We start from the raw sequence: 18987 nt of genomic DNA, 5'->3' as shown, positions 1-18987 counted from the left end.
GGTATTTATTACAATCGAGTTATAAGGCACTGAGTTGTCGAGGAGGGCGTGAAGCGTGTGCACTTCTCGCGTACAACTTACCCGTGAAGTTCCGGATTAGAATTCTTCAGTAACCCAAGCTTGTCGACTCTCAGGATCGGGTGGTCAGGCTCGCTGACAGGGTTGACACGTCATCGTATCACGATTGCATAGACTGATGTTCATGCTGTTGATCCTCGGATTCTCACGCCAAAGACTTCCCACATAGGTACAATGTGTGAAGCGCATTTCTGGTGTCCTCAACTGTAATATTGACGGGATATTGCTAAAAGCGGCGTTAAGCTAAACTCACGCCTTCTGAAATTAAAGACACTATATGATGCGCCTGTAAAATGCTAGTTTTACTTCTGCAAACAGCACGGTCACTCTAAATTGATAACATGAATGAGAACAAAAATTAAAGGTTACTATCACTCTGATGCCACATTATGCTATTTTGGAAAAGCAGAATGTTTTGATAAGATTGGCGTAATGACTGATCATGATGTATGTAATAATGATTATGTTCATGTGTTTGAAGACAATGTACATACATACCATTTAATACATACGTAACACTATTTACAGTTATGTTCTGCTGCAAAAACAATCATGTATATATTTTATGCTTTGTGATACAGGAAACGCGAATATACTTTGTTATTCCAAACTTACTGCCCTAACACAACGTAGATCCATGAAAACGCATCGGGAATGGTGAGGTAAACCAGTGTTAAAGCATACGCTCGTCACGCCGAAGGCTCGAGTTCGAGTCTCCACGTGGATGTATGAATAATATTTCTGGTGTCTTCCGCGGTGATTTTGCTGAAATATTGCTGGATCGGGTGGTCTGGCTTGCGCACACCATCGTGTTCCAGTTGTAAAGATCGATGCTCATGCTGTTGATCACTGGGTTGTCTGGTTATTGTCAGTTACAGAGCAGTGTTAAACAACAAACAAACAACTCATAAAATCTCCAAAAGACAACAAATCACTCGCGACGAGTATCCTAGTGGTAAAAGCGTTCGTTTGTCACACCACAGACCTGGTATTGCTGGAATGTTGCTGAAAGCGGCGTAAAACCACACACACCCTTTCTTGCAGCACAGGTGCCACAATCCCACCACTATCGCCGGAAATAACATTGTCGACACACCTGCCAAATTACCGCTACATTCACGGAACAGGCCCCTCTGGCTGAAGTGACCCTATAGACCAGGATGAATCCAGGTTCGTTACACACTCTCCTTGGCGTACCTTATTGTCTGTTGTCTAACGCTGCCCTCAGTACATAGACAAATAGGTACAAACGGATGATAGAGTTAACTTCATTAAATAGGGGCGCAGAGAATGTAGAGAATGTTGCTCTTGTTGCGTTCGTGCGATACATGCATAGATGGATTCGTTACAGAACTTGTCCCGGAAAACAACTCTTCTGAAGAAAATCAAAAAGTCATTTCTTGGTTTACTTCAATTGTTTTTTCGCAGTCGTGAGCTGTCTAGTTTTGTTTACTAACTTTACAACGTAAAGTCAGTAGCTTTCAGAATCCGACTCACTGCCGCTGCTCGCTGCCTAAAAGCCCGAATAGGAAACATTAACCCATTGTTTAAATGACGTTAGCGTATTGGTGACGATTTCTCGACACTGAGAAATCAAAGGGCGATCTTATCTTGGCTGTTGGGGCACGTTGACAATCACCTGACAAAGGCGCACCCCTTCACAATAATAGACCCAACCAGTTGCGACACGGTCACGCAATGCTTGATCACGTCAGGATGAACAGCCTGTAAAAGAGAAATTTCTGTTTCAGCTTTTTTCGTCACGTGTGTCTTCGCCTCTGTCATGCTTCTCCAAAGTGAACAGTTGCCTGGGAAGGGAGGTAACCGTAAACAGCAACCCAACCCATTGCTGGCTAGTCAGTTTGTGTCCCGTGATGCAGTTGCCTCGCCCCAGATGAACAGACTAACTAGCTTCTGTGTGACGGAGGCGTGCATCAGGCTAATGTTGGAATATGAAAAAGTCGTCCAGCAGAACGGGTCGGGGGTTTACCCGGGCAGATTCGGATAGTTCAACAGCCTTGCTCCCGCACCACATCACAGCCTCCTCAATCACTTGTCACAATTCGCATTAAAATTATCAACGGTTGATAACAAAGTTTCATAGCAGTTCTCCTGTCAGTTATGTTTCGTGACTGATCTACGATTGCGTTGAAATTAATGTACTATTGTGTCATAGTTGATCTATAATTATATTATGCCTTACCTGATCTACTGTTGCGTCATAGCTGATCTGCTATTACCGCTTAGCTGATCTACCATTTCGTCTCAGATGATCTACTCTTGTGTCATGGCTGATCTATTTGCGTCATAGCTGATCTGCATTTGTGTCAGAAGTGATCTACTTTTACGTCTACGCTGATCTACTATTGTCTCTTAGCTGATCTGCTATTTCGTCTTTAGATCCACTATTGTGTCATAACTGATTTATCTACTATTGCGTCATGGCTGATCCACTATTGCGTCTTAGTCTATCTACTAATGTGTCATAGCTGATTTACTATGAGTTTACAGCTGATCTACTATGTGTCATAGCTGATCTCCTACTGTATTCAGGTTATAGCTGATCTACTTATGTGTCATAGCTGATCTGCTGTTGAGTATTAGCTGATCTATTATTGTGTCATAGTTGATCTACTGTTGCTTCCTAGTGGATTTATTATTGTGTCATAGCTGACCTACTATTGGATCATAGATGATCTCCTAATGTTTTAAAGCCAGCAGTTTAAAGCTGATCACTTTATATCCTTATCATTCATAACTGATTTCATAACATACACACACACAGTTCTTTCAGTGAAGAGACCGGCCTCATGTCCATAATATAGACAATGTTTGACTGCATGAAATACTAATGTCAGTGAAGTAACTGAGTAGGTTTCCTTTAACTGTTGAACGTCACATAAATACAGACATGAGTTATGCATACAGCATAAAAACAAGAGTGTTCATAAAAGGACTGTTGCTTATGGTTGAATGAAAACATTCTTTTCTAACAGCTTCATAGCGTACAAAGGTAGGACGCTTTCAGTGAGTTACAACGCACTTTTCTATGTGTACATTTGCTCTGCTGAAATGACACATGAAATAATCTACTCTACTGCGAATTGAAGCAGGGGAGGTAGCTCCGCAAGTATTCCATATGGCGGGCACGTAATTCAACAAGTATATTTAGATTTAACGCCCCTGTCTCTTCACTGTCCCGGAAGCTGGCAGGGGCAATGGAGGCGAAGATATACCACGAGCGGCGCTTGAAATGTTTAATAAAATATATTTCACGTGAGAAATTATTTAAAACGGGGTTGGAAATCTGAGCGCACAACCAAGGGCAAGTGAACAAATGGGTGCGCACCTTTGATGGTGGCGAGGGAAGTACGTTGCCAACCATTGCTCGCTTGGATCGCATGATACTCTTTGCAGCGCAAGCCAGTTTGCGTTACAGTTTGCCTGTTATTAGTCATAGGAGGAAAACATGCGTACTTGAGCTATCATAAATATCCATAAATCCGATGATATTGGCAGGGTTTGGGAAGTTGACTTAATGTGCCAGCACTTCGTTTCGGGGAAAGTAAGCCCTTGTGCAAAATATAGCACTTTTGAATCGCGATTGTACGTTTGTGATTCTACTTATGTGCTTTTTTTAGAAGCAACAATGTATGTTATATGTCATGCATGAGTGATAAATGTGTTTTAATTATGTTTGATTTTTTGGTTGCATGTGACCTTTAATGCAACATAAATGCATTCTAAGAGTTCTGAAAGTATTCGACGAGAATGGGAGAGGGCAAGCTTCTTCAAAGCATTCAAAAATGTCCCAAATGCATTTCGGCTGCTGGTGGAATTTAGGGGAACACTCTTCGAAAGTATGGGAATGTTTCTATTGCCTTTGGAATACGTCGAATACACCTTGAATACAGCGAGAACGTCCCTAACAATCTTCAGATGAGTCCTGACGTCATCAGAACACCGCCCAATCGCATAGCACGTAACCACTTGTCACTGAAAATTCATATGAATTTTCAGTGACCAGTGACTACGTGTTTATGCAATTCGGCGGAAGGCTTTGGCAGCATGATGGCAAGGAGGATTTGCCATCTCCTGGCCATGGTTCCAAACGCATTTTTCGCTACCCGTCGGTTCATGCTGATCCTGTAGATCTCGTCTCTCTGGAGAGGCCTACATTATGTGACCATAAGAAGGTCCTGATGTCCTGAGGGCAACGGATCAGGAATACAATGCTTCCGTTTTCAAGACAATCGTTGAGCTCGCAGTCGTTGAAGATCTGAGCATCAGACATGCTTCCGTATAGGCACCAACGTCCATATGTTGTGTTTGCCATCTACAGTTTCTGCAACATGATGGATGTTCCACCTCTTCCTGAATGCTTCTTCAGTGGCTGACCATTCTTCTGGTGTGGTAGGACATCTGATAACATCATCCTTATATTCCCCCCAAACCTGGACACTCCATGTGAGTGCAAGCTTCAAGCCTGGAGGTGCGGCCTTTCTCATATATGTATCCTGCTTATGTACATTTGGTTCCACTCTCTACACCAACTCATCAAACATGACAGGCGTGTCCTCAACTTTGAGCTTCTCCATCAGTCTTGCGTAATGTCCGTACAGCCTCCTCCTTACTTCAGCCAGCCACTGTCTGGTCTGGAATCTCCTGTTTCTTCTGCTGCATGTCCAGGTCCTCTCCACATCTCTTTCGGTCAGGTCTTGCTGGAGAACAGCAATCGAGCAAAGCATCATGGTCCAGAGGTCCATATTGCATTGGAGATGGGCAGACTGATGAAAGGTCCAGATTCAACAGGTAGATCATTTCAGGAGTATTTTTGATGCATTTAGGGTATTCGTTTCCACCTTTTACGTGCATTTGAAGGACATTTGAAATATTCGAGCTGTTTTCACCTTTTTAACATTCGATGCATAGTCGGGATCATTCCGAGAGGGCTCTGAGTAAGAGTACATGCTGTGTAAAGCCGTACAGCATTCGAGGTACTTTTCAACTGAAATTCAAGTGCTATTCACGCAGCAATCGAACCGGACTCATACGGCAGTCGAAATTCAATTTTAACTACCAGTATTCTTAGTGTGATCTAACGTTATTGTTACTGTTCCTACTGTATTCCGATTCATTCGAGCTGCATTCGTGATCTAGTACATTTGGAATTAGTAAGAATCATTCGTGGCGGGTTGGAAGTGCATTTCAACAACAATGCGAGTGACTATTTATAGCATCTGGTAGTTATTGACGCATAAAATCAAGGTGCACGCTGATATCAGCATACAAAATGGCGGGACTTCAGCAGGCGAAACAATCGACCTATGATCACGTAGTATGAAACGTGTACACGAAGGGTGAGATACTGATAATTACAATGGCAGTTTTCAAGGTAAGCTTGTTGTGTTACGTCGCTGACATATCCTTTCGGTATATCAGGGAGCCTATATAGAGAGGGAGCAGAAACTCCTCGAAAAACCGATGAACGTATTCTCGCCTCGTCAACTGCCCAGTGTAGACAATATGGCGGCAGCTTAGTATTGAAGATTGAGCCCGGTTTATTTTCAATAGCTGATTACATTTGCTGAGTGTTGTGACAACTGAACAACTATATGTAGAAGGTATTGCTTAAAAACATCTTGCACATTCACCTTTCATTCTTATGAGGGAATATACTATCAGATGAAATGTGTTTGCATGTAATAGTGATAGTTTCATCATCTAAAACATGTCCGGGTGTATTAGAGGTTTGTGGAAACGTGACATATCGCTGATTTAATCTACTCAGCCATTGAAATACTACACTGCGTTGTTCGAGTGTTCCTAGTTATTACTTCAAAAACATCTTTCACATACATCTTTCATTTTTTATGAGGGGAATATACTATTAGGTGACATGTATTTGCAGATAGTAGTGATAGTTTCATCATCTAAAAAACATGTATTTGAAGTGTGTGAAAAATATGACATATCGCTGATTTGATCAGATCAGCCATTGAAATACTACACTGCGTTGTTCGAGTGTTTCTAGTTATTATTCTAAAACCTCTTTCACATACACCTGTATTTTTTATGAGGTTAATATACCATCGGGTGAAGTGTGTTTGCAGGTAATAGTGAGTTTTATCATTTTAGAAAAATTGTTAGGGCGAATTTGATATGAGTGAAAAATATGACGATCTGACCTGATACGCCACTGATGCTGGTGATGCGTGAGGGTTATAGTTCTGTAACTTATTTCTTTCTTCTTGATCTTAATATTTCGTGTTGACCTTATTATTTGACAAAACTGGAAAGGTGTTTATAACGCTTTGTGATATGTTTACGCTTTCTGTTTTTGAGGGATGTGTGATAGTGTCAGTTAACATTTTGTTAAAGTAGATTTTTTTAAAAGGACAGCTGATGTTAACATATGTGTTCTAGCGATACATTTGCGTTCTCAAACATGTTTTGAGAGGGATGGCAGTGGTGAATCATTTATTCTTTCATTCATTCACACATGTACTTTTTTCTTTATTTCTTTCATTCATTCACTTATAATTCTTGCTCTTAATTCTTACTATAATTCATTCATTCATTGTAAAATTCCGACTGATACAATAAACAGGCTGCAGTACTGCTAAAGATGCGCTGGGAACGAGCCAAGTCAGTGTGTGCGTTGGAGCATGACGAGGCACACGATTTTATATATTATTATTCATTTTGTCTAGTGCAGATTGTGTTACAGCTGACAGAGCGAATATGTTTGTGTACATAATTATATTGCTTATACACGTTAAACAGGATCCTACTTTACTTTTCTTTGTCTGTTTTCATGTTATCTTTACCCGTCTCAGCGATGCCTGTCTTGCACTTCTGTGCAGTATGTTGAAATCATCAGACGAGGCACACGTTAATTAGTACAAATGGTAAAGAAAGCAAGGGAGTGAGCTATCCCTGTTGTAGATTATCCCTGGGTATATGAACAGTATTGTGCATGTGAAATACTGGTTTCGTTGCTTATGTTGTCAGTGTGAAAACCGTAGTTTAGCCTTACCCTTGCGTATAGCCGTATATCCTACAAACAAAACATATGGGAACACCCTAAAATTTGATAGCGATATATAAACGTGAACTTACTCTAAGGTAAATGCAACTTTGTGTGCTTAATGGGCATTTTAAACGACATGCTGGAATATGCAATAAACCAACTGATTTAATATTACGTTAGTTTGAGTCAGATATAACACTGTCAAAAACAGCGAAAAAAAGGGTGCTGAAAACCACCATCACCATGTTTAATTCAAACGCCCAAGCACAACAGCCTAGTGTGTGTGTGGAACTCACACAGCTTGCAGTTTGTGGCAACGTTTGAATCAAACATGATGCTGTTGTGTGTTCAGCACCCTTGTTTAGTCACTGTTTTTGCCAGGATTTCAAACTCGAATCATTGATTCAGTATGTTCGAAGTGCCCATTAAGCACACAATGAAGATGCATTTACCTCATAGTATTAATGACCCCATCATGTTTATTTTTATATACGTTTTTCAGGGTGCTCTCATACTTTGTGTTTGCAGTATGTGATACAGTTTTGCCCTCAACTCTCGTAGTTAAAGAACGAGGGTTCTTGCGTCTAAAAACGTTATCGTTATACTAGTTGACGGCACAGGTGAAGATTATTACACCGTCATCGACGTTATTTACTTATCTTTGCTACAGTTACTCCAGTGCAGAAAGCAAACAAAATGTTGCCAGTGACCTAAATTTACAATCCATGTTCAGAGCAAACTGACGCGTTTGTTATGTTGACAAGTCAAGTAAATTAGCTTATTTGTATGAACGCCAATTGCCCATATACACAAAATACGATTATATCGACCAGTAAGTCCACATAATGTACATGGATATTTTATATATGTTTCAAACATATTGTTCTCTTAAGGTTAAGCTTTGACAAACGTATCGACATAAATTATTTAATACATGACTACACTTTGAATTCATTAGCCGTCTGAATTTGTGAATATGTACATTGTGGTGATATGTACATGGTAGAAAAAGTTGTGTTATATTACTGTTGTGTTTACATACAAGATAAAATCATAATCATCTTCAGTTCAATTGTTACACAATTGACATAATCGCTCAATTCCCATCCACTTTCCCTCGGTAGCTTTTAATTTTGAAAATCCACACCACAATTCCACAAGTGTTATCATTATATTTCGTTGTTTTTTACCTGTTAAAAGAGAGAGATACTTTTCTGGTTCTAATCGGCTTTTGTATTGTCCATATACACTATATTGGGAACTTTCTTGTATAATACAATTCCATGACTGTAAATACATGTTAACTACAACATTTTAAACAATTTATATGAAATGAAAAGTGAAATATCACCAACACCTTGAGACAACCAAACATACCCAAAACCATGTGAAACTAGAAGATTTGGAACATAAGAAATATAAGTTGTATATCCATGGTTATCATAATAAAGTAACATCTCATAAGCTTTCTTTAGTATTCTATAATGACCCATTGGTACAACTTTTAACCAGTATTTTACAAATCGTCATTGTACATTCATGTACAACGGATAACGGCCACATTCACCGTATACGATGACATTTGGTGTCTGTGGACCGAAGTTTAAAACTTTTTACATGCAGAGAGATGGACATTTTCAATTTTATAGAAAGTATTATAACCCCCAAATTTCAGCACCATATAAAAGAATCCGGTGGATTTGCGTGTCAAATATCTTAAAGAAAACAGAATAATCGAGGAAATCTAGTTAATACAGGTGAAGCATAACTTCAATAAAGACCTTTTACCCCTAGATGACAAATCTTGTACACATTTATTAAGATTTATCCGAGGACGCAAAGAGAATTTCTAGATACCCATACTAATCTACTGTTACAACATTATTTCCTTTATAGAACCAGTTTTCATGCTTCGACAGGGGGTCATCTCTTCTAAAAACACAATATTTTTCTAAATTTACTGTTAACCCCCACGTATCTGCATATTTTTCTAAAGTGTTATGCTGCCTTTGTAGACCAGACATTACATCGGAGACGAAAATCACGTTAACAGCAAATAACAATGACAATATTTCCATCATATCAGGAAAGAGCTGAACACCATATTTTCCATTATTAGCAATATCTAAAGAAAGCTCATTTATGAAGAAAGAAAATAAAAGCGGGCTTAAAATACAACCTTGCTGCAAGCAAACTGGACATTCAAAGACATCACTGAGCACATTATTACTACCTCTAACACAAGATTTTACAGATCTATAGATACTCTGGGGTGATCTTAACATCTTTCACTTAATCCAGATGAGTATAAACATTCCCAAAGTTTATTACGGTCAGTGGAGTCAAACGCCTTTCAAAAATCTATAAAGGTTACATAAGGCTACCTTTTCTTCTTCAATAAACATTTTTGTACTAAAGCATATAAAGTACATACATGGCCCATAGCAGAATATCCATGTAGAAATCCAGCCTGGGTTTCTGTAAGTTTATCACATATAGTAGCCCAGTTAGTCAATCTGTTGTTTAGTATACATGCATATATTTTACGTAATGTACAAAGAAATGAAATTCCTCTGTAATTATCTGGATTGTCCTTGCTGCCTTTTTTATGTAAAGGGGTGATAATTACCTTAATTCACTGCTCCGGAAATACGGCTAAATCATGCATTCGATTATTTGCAGCTGTTGTCATTGTCTAGTACAGTCTGCCATAGTCTGTCTAACAGTCCCTGAACCAAATTATTTTCCCTGTTTCCAAGACCTCTCCGCAAAGCTAAAGCCTTAAATTAAGCAAGTCTAGATTTCCTCAGGTTCTGAATCTCTGCACTCCCTTGAGCTCCTTTTCAATTTTTAAATGGATTTGTTTGTTACTATCAAAATTATATATATTCAGTGACTAAGCATTAGCCTAAGTTTGTCACAGTACGACCCGTTTCTTGGTATGCAGTTGCCACAGTCAGATAACATCACTGAGGGTAACAGTACGTTTCGACAGAATAAATGTCTCACTCATCTTGACACACAATTAAACAGTGTCAACGTTCGCTACCCCAGCCTATGTCTACAGTCCCACAATGCACCAACAACACGTCTGAATTTGCTGTTCTTAACTGACGTTGGTAGTAGAAGTGTAGCAAATGTGGTCTCGTCTCGCGCTATCGCTTTCTCGTCTCGTGATATCGCTTTCTCATCTAGTGTTAGCTTCTCGTATCATAATAACGCTTTCTCTCTTTCTTGGTAAGCGAGAAAACCATGATTCTAATCAGCCGCCATAGAAATACACATGTATATGCCCCATATGGTTTACGATATTCACTCTGACATGTCCATTTTATGACATAATCAATGATGGTCAGTTCTTCAATCACTGTCAGTCAGTGTCAATGCTCCAGGCCACTTCCCTATCATTCATATAAGCAGCGGAAACGTGCTCTTTGAAGAACAAACTTTTCAAATGTACTGAATGCAAGGGGATAGACATATTTGTACTTGCACTTGTAGGTTTCACCAGTCCATAATTCTAAATGCCCTAAACCAGCCTACGCTTTGGGTCACACTCGACCAGTAATTTATCTTTTAAATGGACACATATAAAAAGATTTGAAAGGGTCGGTCTGGTGGAATTGAAACTTTGATACCTCTACTTTCGAAAGAAATGCAATGGAATAAGTTTGTCTCAACGTTGCTTCTACTTCTATAACAATTGATATGCTATTTACCTGTTTAATGGATGAAATAAATACAGATTTTGAGTTAAGTGAATTGATATAGACGCGGAACATTTCTTGGTCCTGTTATTCCAAGAACTCCAGCTACCAGGAATCTTGTTTCCTATACAAGATGTGGGTTCGACAGTTACCCAGCACTACAGGTTCTCTATCAGAAAATAGTTTCATGCAGTGGCATCTTAAATTATCAGAATATCCTTATTGTATAGATAGACAAGCAGCATTATTATGGTTTTGCTAAATTGACATGTTATGTGTCTATCCGTAGTCATAACATTATTCGAAATTCATCGTCCACGAAATCCATTACGGTTTGTGAAAAACGAGTTCAAGCACCGGTGAAAAAAATGTGCAGAAAAGTGAAAAAAAAACCTATGTCAGCGACGTGCGACTTACAATAATCGAAATCTAAAGCATCAGTACAAACATGATAAATATTAAAATTTTAACAACGTCTTTTAACGGTACGCAATCAGACCGTGTAGTCAGTTCCAGGAAAAATAGTTGAACGCATGGAAAAGGATTTAGACAAAATTGACACAATCATTGCAAAAAGATTTATTCTCCGCTGTTTATGGTTTCAGAAATCCAAGTCACCAGCTCTGTTCTTAACTATCCCGGTCGCCGTTTCAGTTACCTATATTGTTATCGCCGCCAACTACTTTAAGATTTACCCATGGTCTTCTGTAAAGATGGACCCAAATGCGCTTGACGTTACAAAGAGTTTGACCACCTCAGGAGAAGACGTGCGATCTGAGAATGGTGTAAGAATATCAAAAGGTTCAAATCGAGACTTCACCTTGACCCCTATGTTGGATGGAAGACAATCCAAGATGGACACTCACCGTATGTCAAACACTAAGTATCTTATATACAGGTGTGCTAAATCTGATCTCTGTGGTGGATGGTCCGATAGACTAAAGGGCATTTTAATGGGTTTCTACATCTCCATAGCAACTCGGAGAAAGTTTGGTATCGACATTACATCCCTACCGTGTAACCTGACGTCATTCCTAACACCGAATTCTGTTCCCTGGAATGAAACCAGGTTTGAAGTGATAGGAGATGACAGGCCAGCAGGTGTGTACAATGAGATGGGCAAAGTCAGTTTCATTAGCAAATCGAAAACTCTGAATTTTACCGCCTGGTTGAAACATGACATTGCATATTTTCTTGCCAATTTGGATTATGTTGATTCCCTCAAGGTCAACAGAGTTCATTGGGAAGAATTCTCATGGATGGAAAATAAGACAAGGGACCAAGTCTTTGCCACAGCGTACAAGACTCTATTTTCTTTATCAGCATCTTTGAAAGAAGCCTTATCACGGTTTCTATCAAAAGCTAAACCAAGGGGATCATCGAAGCTCGTTTGTGCACAGATTCGACTTTTTAAAAATCCTTCAAATCCAAATGACATTAAAATCCCTAGAGGAGCTACGATGCAAGATGTGCAAAAGATTTGGAACTTCTTTAGAAATTTTAGTGATCCGTCAACATACAAAATATTTGTCACTTCCGACTCCGAAACTGTCATGCAACAAGCCCGGAAGTTATTTCCAAGCCAAATTATGGAAAGCGAAGGAAAGGTGTTTCATATGGAACTGGGCACTGATAGAAAATCACGGTGCGATGGATGGAAGAAGGTTATTCTGGACCAGCACGTGCTGATGTCGTGTGACGTTCTGGTGTTGACGTTTAGTGGCGTAGGTCGGGTAGCCGCTTACGTCAGAGGGACGCCGAAAGGCCTCTACTGTATGGTCGAACATAAACTGGTCAAGTGTTCGCCTAGCGAACTCCGTCCGCTGTTCAATGTGTACGGATAACTTTGTTATGTTCACCAGTCTGTTCAGGACATATACTCATGGAAAAAATAAGGGAACACATAAAAGCAAAGATATTCTTTTTCTAGGTTTCGTCGAATGCTTTGTTTTTCAACGAGTATATTTGTAATCGATCTTCCACAAATATGTCATGTTCTATAGGTATGAAAAGGTTCCTTTAACACAACAATACCGTATTTCCAAAGCGACGGTATGGAAGCTTAGGACAACACACGCCGTGGCAGAATCACTGAGTCTGTGAGCCGCGCTTTGGTCCTTGACTGGGTATACTGTGTTTGATATGCCTCATTTATAAAATATTTATATATGTCAATTACATAAATCTTTGGCAAGGCTATACGTGCTCAGTGGGTGAGAAAGTGAGTTGGAGTGAGCAATTACCCCGCTTTTAGTACTGTTCTAGTCATATTAGAACATTGTACCAATGTGGGGAATCGAACCTTTGCCGTAACAACTTTTACTGAAGCTTTTATCACTAACAAGGCGTAGAGTGAAGAACTCCTCAAGTGCTGTCTCGCAATATACTCCCGTGAAGGTCCGAGGTAGAACTGATCTTCCGTAACCCAAGCTTCTCATGACTACTATGCTTGTCGTAAGAGGCGACTAATGGGATAAGGTGGTCAGGCTCGCTAACTTGGTTGACACGTCATCGCTTCCCAATTGCGTAGATCGATGCTCATGTTGTTGATCACTGTATTGTCTGGTCCAGGCTTGATTATTTTCAGACCATACTGCTGGAATATTGCTGAGTGCGGCGTAAAACTAAACTCACTCACTCTCTCATAGTATGATATAAACGTGCAACACAACACACCAATAGCTGTCAGTAACCGTATAGCCTTGGGATACTCTAAAGGATTAACTTTGTAGCTCCAGTGACGTATCCGATGGAGCTGACGAAGATTCAAATGACAAATTCTGCTGTACTCCCACAGCACTGTAATTGTTTCATACAAATATTGATGAAATGATGAAATTATCAAATAATTAGGTTACAATTTGTGGAAAGATCACGTGTATCAGTATCCTTTAACACTGAACACATGACATTCCGACTGGAAAAGAAGAGTGGTCAGGACAACACACGCCGTGGCAGGATCACTGAGTCTGTGAGCCGCGCTTTAGTGCTTCCTGGGCATACCGTGTTTAATATGCCTCATTTATAAAATATTTATATAAAAGTTTATATACGTTTAGGAATATTCCGGAATATTCAAGTATATTCTGACCTTGGTTCTTGAAGCTGTTTTCCTATAATCAGGGGAGACAATCTCGCATTATATCTCACAGGACTACGTGAGCGTGCCTTGCTGCATCAGGCAAATACTAGACAAAGCAAATATATGTATTGCTTTTGAAGTGTTTTTTTCAGTTTGTTTTTCTGCTTACTTATTGAACGAGAATCATGTGTGTGTGTGTGTGTTTGTGTGTGTGTGTGTGTGTGTGGTTTGCTATCAAATGACACTCGCTCCTGTGCAAACATTGCTGTTATTATGAAAAAATGATTTTTCAACACTTTTTTAAACATAATAATAGAAGAACCGTGAGAAGAATTATTCCCGTTGTCATTTCTGTGTTAATGTTAATGATGTAATAGTCATTACTTAGAAGAGATTTGATGACATAAATGAATGAGTCAATGTCATGGAAAATGATATTGGTTAAATCTCTCTCTCTCTCTCTCTCTCTCTCTCTCTCTCTCTCTGTGGGGGGTAAACCCGAAATTATTGCTGATAAAATGGGATACAATTCTTTTAAATATCCTGTCTGGTAACGGCATATAACCATCCGCAGGGTTAATTTCAGCAATACGAGGCTGTGAATTAATTGAATGTGAACTATCCCAGGATTAATTTCAGCAATACGAGGCTGTGAACTGATTGAATGTAAACTATCCCAGGGTTAATTTCAGCAATATGAGGCTGTGAAATGACTGAATGTAAACTAGCCCCGAGTTAATTTCAGCAATATGAGGCAGTGAATTGATCGAATGTAAATTATCCCCGAGTTAATTTCAGCAATATGAGGCTGTGAATTGACTGAATGTAAACTATCCCCGAGTTAATTTCAGAAATAAGAGTCAGTGACCTGATTCTAAGTAATCATCTGTAGGGATTATTTCCGCAAAGCGTTCATCTTCTTCTCATTTATTTTCCTCACAGGTACTATAACCCTTGTGGCAAATGACGGATATTGCATTCAGTCATTACCACATAATTTGATTTGTATGTATAAAGTAAAACCATCGAGTTATCTCCCTTGTGCTATTGGTTTCGATATTTCATCCAAAACATTTAATGACCTATTTCAAAATCTCACGCATATAGGTATATAGCATAACACGGTATTTACTGAATTAACCAATGTTACAGCTATGTTCTTTGCTATTGGCAATAACGTTTTCAACACGTAACCAATTTCCTGGACATATCTATTTTCAAGCACAAACACACAGAGGAATCAATCTATTTATTATTGAGGGTGATTTATCCAGTACAAAATGCAGTTCAGGAACAGAGAGTATAAAATCCAACAAATGTTAAAACTCAATGCAAAAGAATAACCCTTCTTGATTATCCTCAGAAAAAAAATTCCATTTTGTGAAAAATAATTTGCTTGGATCTCTAAAAGTTTGTGACGACACTGGGTGTTTATGAAAAGGGCGAAACTAGTGAAGATCCGAGTTAAAATTGATCTTCAGTAAACTATGCATAACGTAGGAGGCGACTAACGGGATCAAGTGGTCAGGCTCGCTGACACTATTAGAAACTGGAAATGATGTATGCAGTACAGGATAGCATCCATTTTGATAACACACTTGTCCACTGACATACTTTTTATGAATACAATACAAAAAGTTCGAGATACTTCCCGTCTTTATAATTTCAACCTACTTCAAAGATTTTTCGGCAGACATGTTTATCCTTTCTATCACAGCCATAAAGTGCAAAGCCGCCCCATAATAACGTGTATTAAAAGACAAATTCTAATGTAATAATAACTCCAGCAATAAGAAGAGGTAGCATTGCTATTTTTCACAATTTTGCCTCCGCTGAATGTTTATTACCTCTGACTAGTTTGTAGTAAGATTTAGAAAGAGCCTAGTCTCCACCAATAGGTGCTCACTGACCCTTTGACAAAATCAGAAAAAATCACGGAACAATTGTGCAGACACAAAGTGAGAGACAATGAGAAAGAGGTGAGTTTTCGTCGGTCGCACCAATTGCAAGTGTCCTCAGCCTCGACCACGACGTGGTTGTCGACGTGCTCCTAGACGTGACTCTCGACATGGTCCTCGACATTGTCCTCGACTTGACCCACGGCATGGTCCTCTCTCTCACCATCACCAGGGTGATCTACCTCCTCATGGTGGATGTCTTCGGCAGGCACATGGCTAGGACTGGACCCGCGTCTTACCAACAACACCCACGCAATGATGGCTCCAACTCCGGCAACGATCAGGGACACTCCACCGAAATACATGGCACCACTTACTGACGATGTTTCCCTCAGGATTTTGCCTAAAATCACAATGGCAGATGCTGTTGTAAGCGTAAATCATTTATGAGACAGTTACTATAAGGATATCTTCTTTGTTACAACTAAAATCCCTCAGAAGCACAGATAAGTATCTATAATCGATAATTATCAACAACGGAATGTATTAATTGTGTACTTGAAACTAAATACGGAAAAGCTTGCATTACTGATTATTATTTGTATCACCATAAAATAGTAATCTGTGATAATAACTTACTAAAGATAGTAAGAAACTTAATGAAACATTGACGCGTACAAACCAAACATGTTAAATACATCATGTTATAAGTTTTCTTGAATTCATCTACCCTCCTCTTCAGCCACTTGATTGTATGGTTGATACTTGTCATCGTAATTCAAATTACTTGAATTGATGCTCGTGATATCAGTGACCACATGGCTTTAGACTCGTGTATATCTGGTGGACTATAGCCTCGACTATTTACAGAAGTACATCACATGGCTGGAGACCCGTGTGTATCTGGTTTACAACAGGTCTTCAGAACTCCATGGTTGTCGTAAGAGGCGATTGCGTACATCGATGTTCATGCAATTGATGACTGAACTGTCTGGTCCTGATTCGAACTTTACAGATTGCAGCCATATAGCTGGAATATTGCTGACTGCGGTGTTATACAACAACACAAACAAAACTTCACTCAATCTACAGAAACACCGGACACTACGCACGCGTAATCTCAGCACCAATAATTCCTCCCGTTAACTCACAACAGCACAAGAGAGGGAGGGCCAACTTCAGGCTGCTTCTTTCAGTAGTGCTGACCAGAGCTACTGGCAACATTACCGGGGAGGCCACTGGAACAAAAATTGAAGTATTTACAAGCTGTTCAGCTTGACCTGATCAAGTGAATACTAATGCATTGCGTGGTCGTGTCACAACTGATTTGGTCTATTATTGTGAAGGGGCGTGACTTTGTCAGGTGATTATCAACATGTCCTGAACAGCCGAGACAAGGTCGGCGTTTGACATCTCAGTGTCGAGAAATCGTCAGTAAAGTGCTAACTTTCTTTAAACAGTTAGCCGCAGATGGTTTAATGTTTCCTGTTCGGGCCTTTCGACAGCGAGCTTCCCTATTTAACGAAGTTAACTCGACCAGTGCCGGTTGACCTCCCGGGTCATGCACATGTGGAGTAACTCAGGTCAAGCTGAACAACCGATAAGCATTCAGCTGTATCTGTCGGACAAAAGAGACATCCACCATAACATTCCCAGCACAGATCTATATAAATCTTCATTGCGAGTGTGTGTGTGTTTGGTGTTTAACTCCAAACTCAGCAATTTCCTGCTGAAAATAATGTCTGGGCCAGACAATCCAATGATTGGCACTATGAGCGTCGTCAAAGTTTAACATGTGTTCATTGAGGATGAGAAGTTAGGGTGTACAAAGGGTTGAGCGAGTGAGTGGATTTAGTTTTACGCCGTTTTTAGCAATTTTCCAGCAATATCACGGCGGAGGACACCAGAAAGGGTTTGACACATAGTACCCATGTGGGGTATGCAACCTGGGTGTTCGGTGTGACGAGCTAACACTTTAACCACCAGGCTACCATACTGTCCCGTACAAAGCGTTGAGCAGAAGCATCTCCTCAATGTGGATGCAAAAGAAGACGTGATGCAGGTTCCCGACCCAAAAAGCATTCGTAAAGTTACGACATGTCGTAACTAATAGCTACCATAGGCTTGCGAATGCCGTAGCACTGGGAACACTGTGTGAATCGGGCCCCGGTCTCAGAAGTTTATCAGAAGCTGTTGAAAGCTGCTAGCGAGGGCATAGTGTTGATGAAACCTGAAATCCAGCTTTTCCCAAAGAAGTACGGCCGCGTTAACCATTTTAATATCATATTATTATTTTTCATGTTTTATTCAAAAGATTGACACTAAATGCGTCTGAGAACTTTACTGGTTTTCAACAGTCTGAGTCATAATATATATTGTAACTACCCTCCCACTCCAATGTGATCAAATAGTCAATCTCCAGATTTTCTATGGAGGTGCAGTGGAGTGCGTAAAGTAGATTTAATTTACTCACGAAAGGCAAATCCAGTACTGACAATCCCCCAATCAGGAGAGGTCACCTTGTGGGCAGTGACAACGACACCAGCACCTACGACCGATAGTCCCATGGATAAAAGGGCCGACCTTTTCATACATTCTGTCAGGAATTTGAATTCTTTTGGGATGACGAACAGAACAACCAGCACGATGATAGGGATGATGCAGACAACGATCGCCATGATAATAATCGTCCACGTTGGAGAGTGCTCGACGAGGACTGTATTGCTTGCAAACCCTGTCAGACATTATTACATCCATCAGGCTTATAATCTGACATGGAAAACCACATACATTTAGCACACAACTGTGAAAACAAGCATTGAAATTGATTGCTTCTGACCAGTTTGTTGTGAGTGAGTGAGTAAGTACCACCCCTCCCTTTTAGCAATATCCAGCATTATCACGGCGGGGGATACCAGATGTGACCTTCACACATTTAACCCATGTGGGGAATCAAAAGTTTGGGGTGATGGGAGAAAGCTTTACCCACTAGGCTACCCCACCGCCCCTGACCTGTTTGTTTCAAAAGATTGTTTAAAAAGAATAAAAAAACTTTTTTTCTTGTATCAGTCATAGTTGTTTTCCAGTGTCAAGATCAGACCACTAGAAGATATGGGGCATAAACCTTCATGTCGTGTCAAGGTTCCCGTGACTGTTGGATCATCACAGAACTTTGATTCATGCTCTCCA

The 18987-nt window shown here is 39.9% G+C and overlaps 1 protein-coding gene across 1 annotated transcript; it reads left to right on the top strand.

Moving 5' to 3' along the window:
* The first annotated feature begins 5335 nt into the window (after positions 1-5335).
* LOC137298365 (uncharacterized) lies at positions 5336-14810 on the top strand. The gene is made up of 2 exons (XM_067830586.1): positions 5336-5473; positions 11424-14810. Exons 1-2 carry the CDS (start codon positions 5459-5461, stop codon positions 12660-12662), a joined length of 1254 nt encoding a protein of 417 aa, XP_067686687.1. The 5' UTR covers positions 5336-5458; the 3' UTR covers positions 12663-14810.
* Positions 14811-18987: the final 4177 nt, after the last annotated feature.

The sequence above is a fragment of the Haliotis asinina genome, chromosome 10, assembly GCF_037392515.1.
Source record: "Haliotis asinina isolate JCU_RB_2024 chromosome 10, JCU_Hal_asi_v2, whole genome shotgun sequence".
NCBI lineage: Eukaryota > Metazoa > Mollusca > Gastropoda > Lepetellida > Haliotidae > Haliotis > Haliotis asinina.
This window is presented reverse-complemented; position numbering and strand designations above follow the sequence as displayed.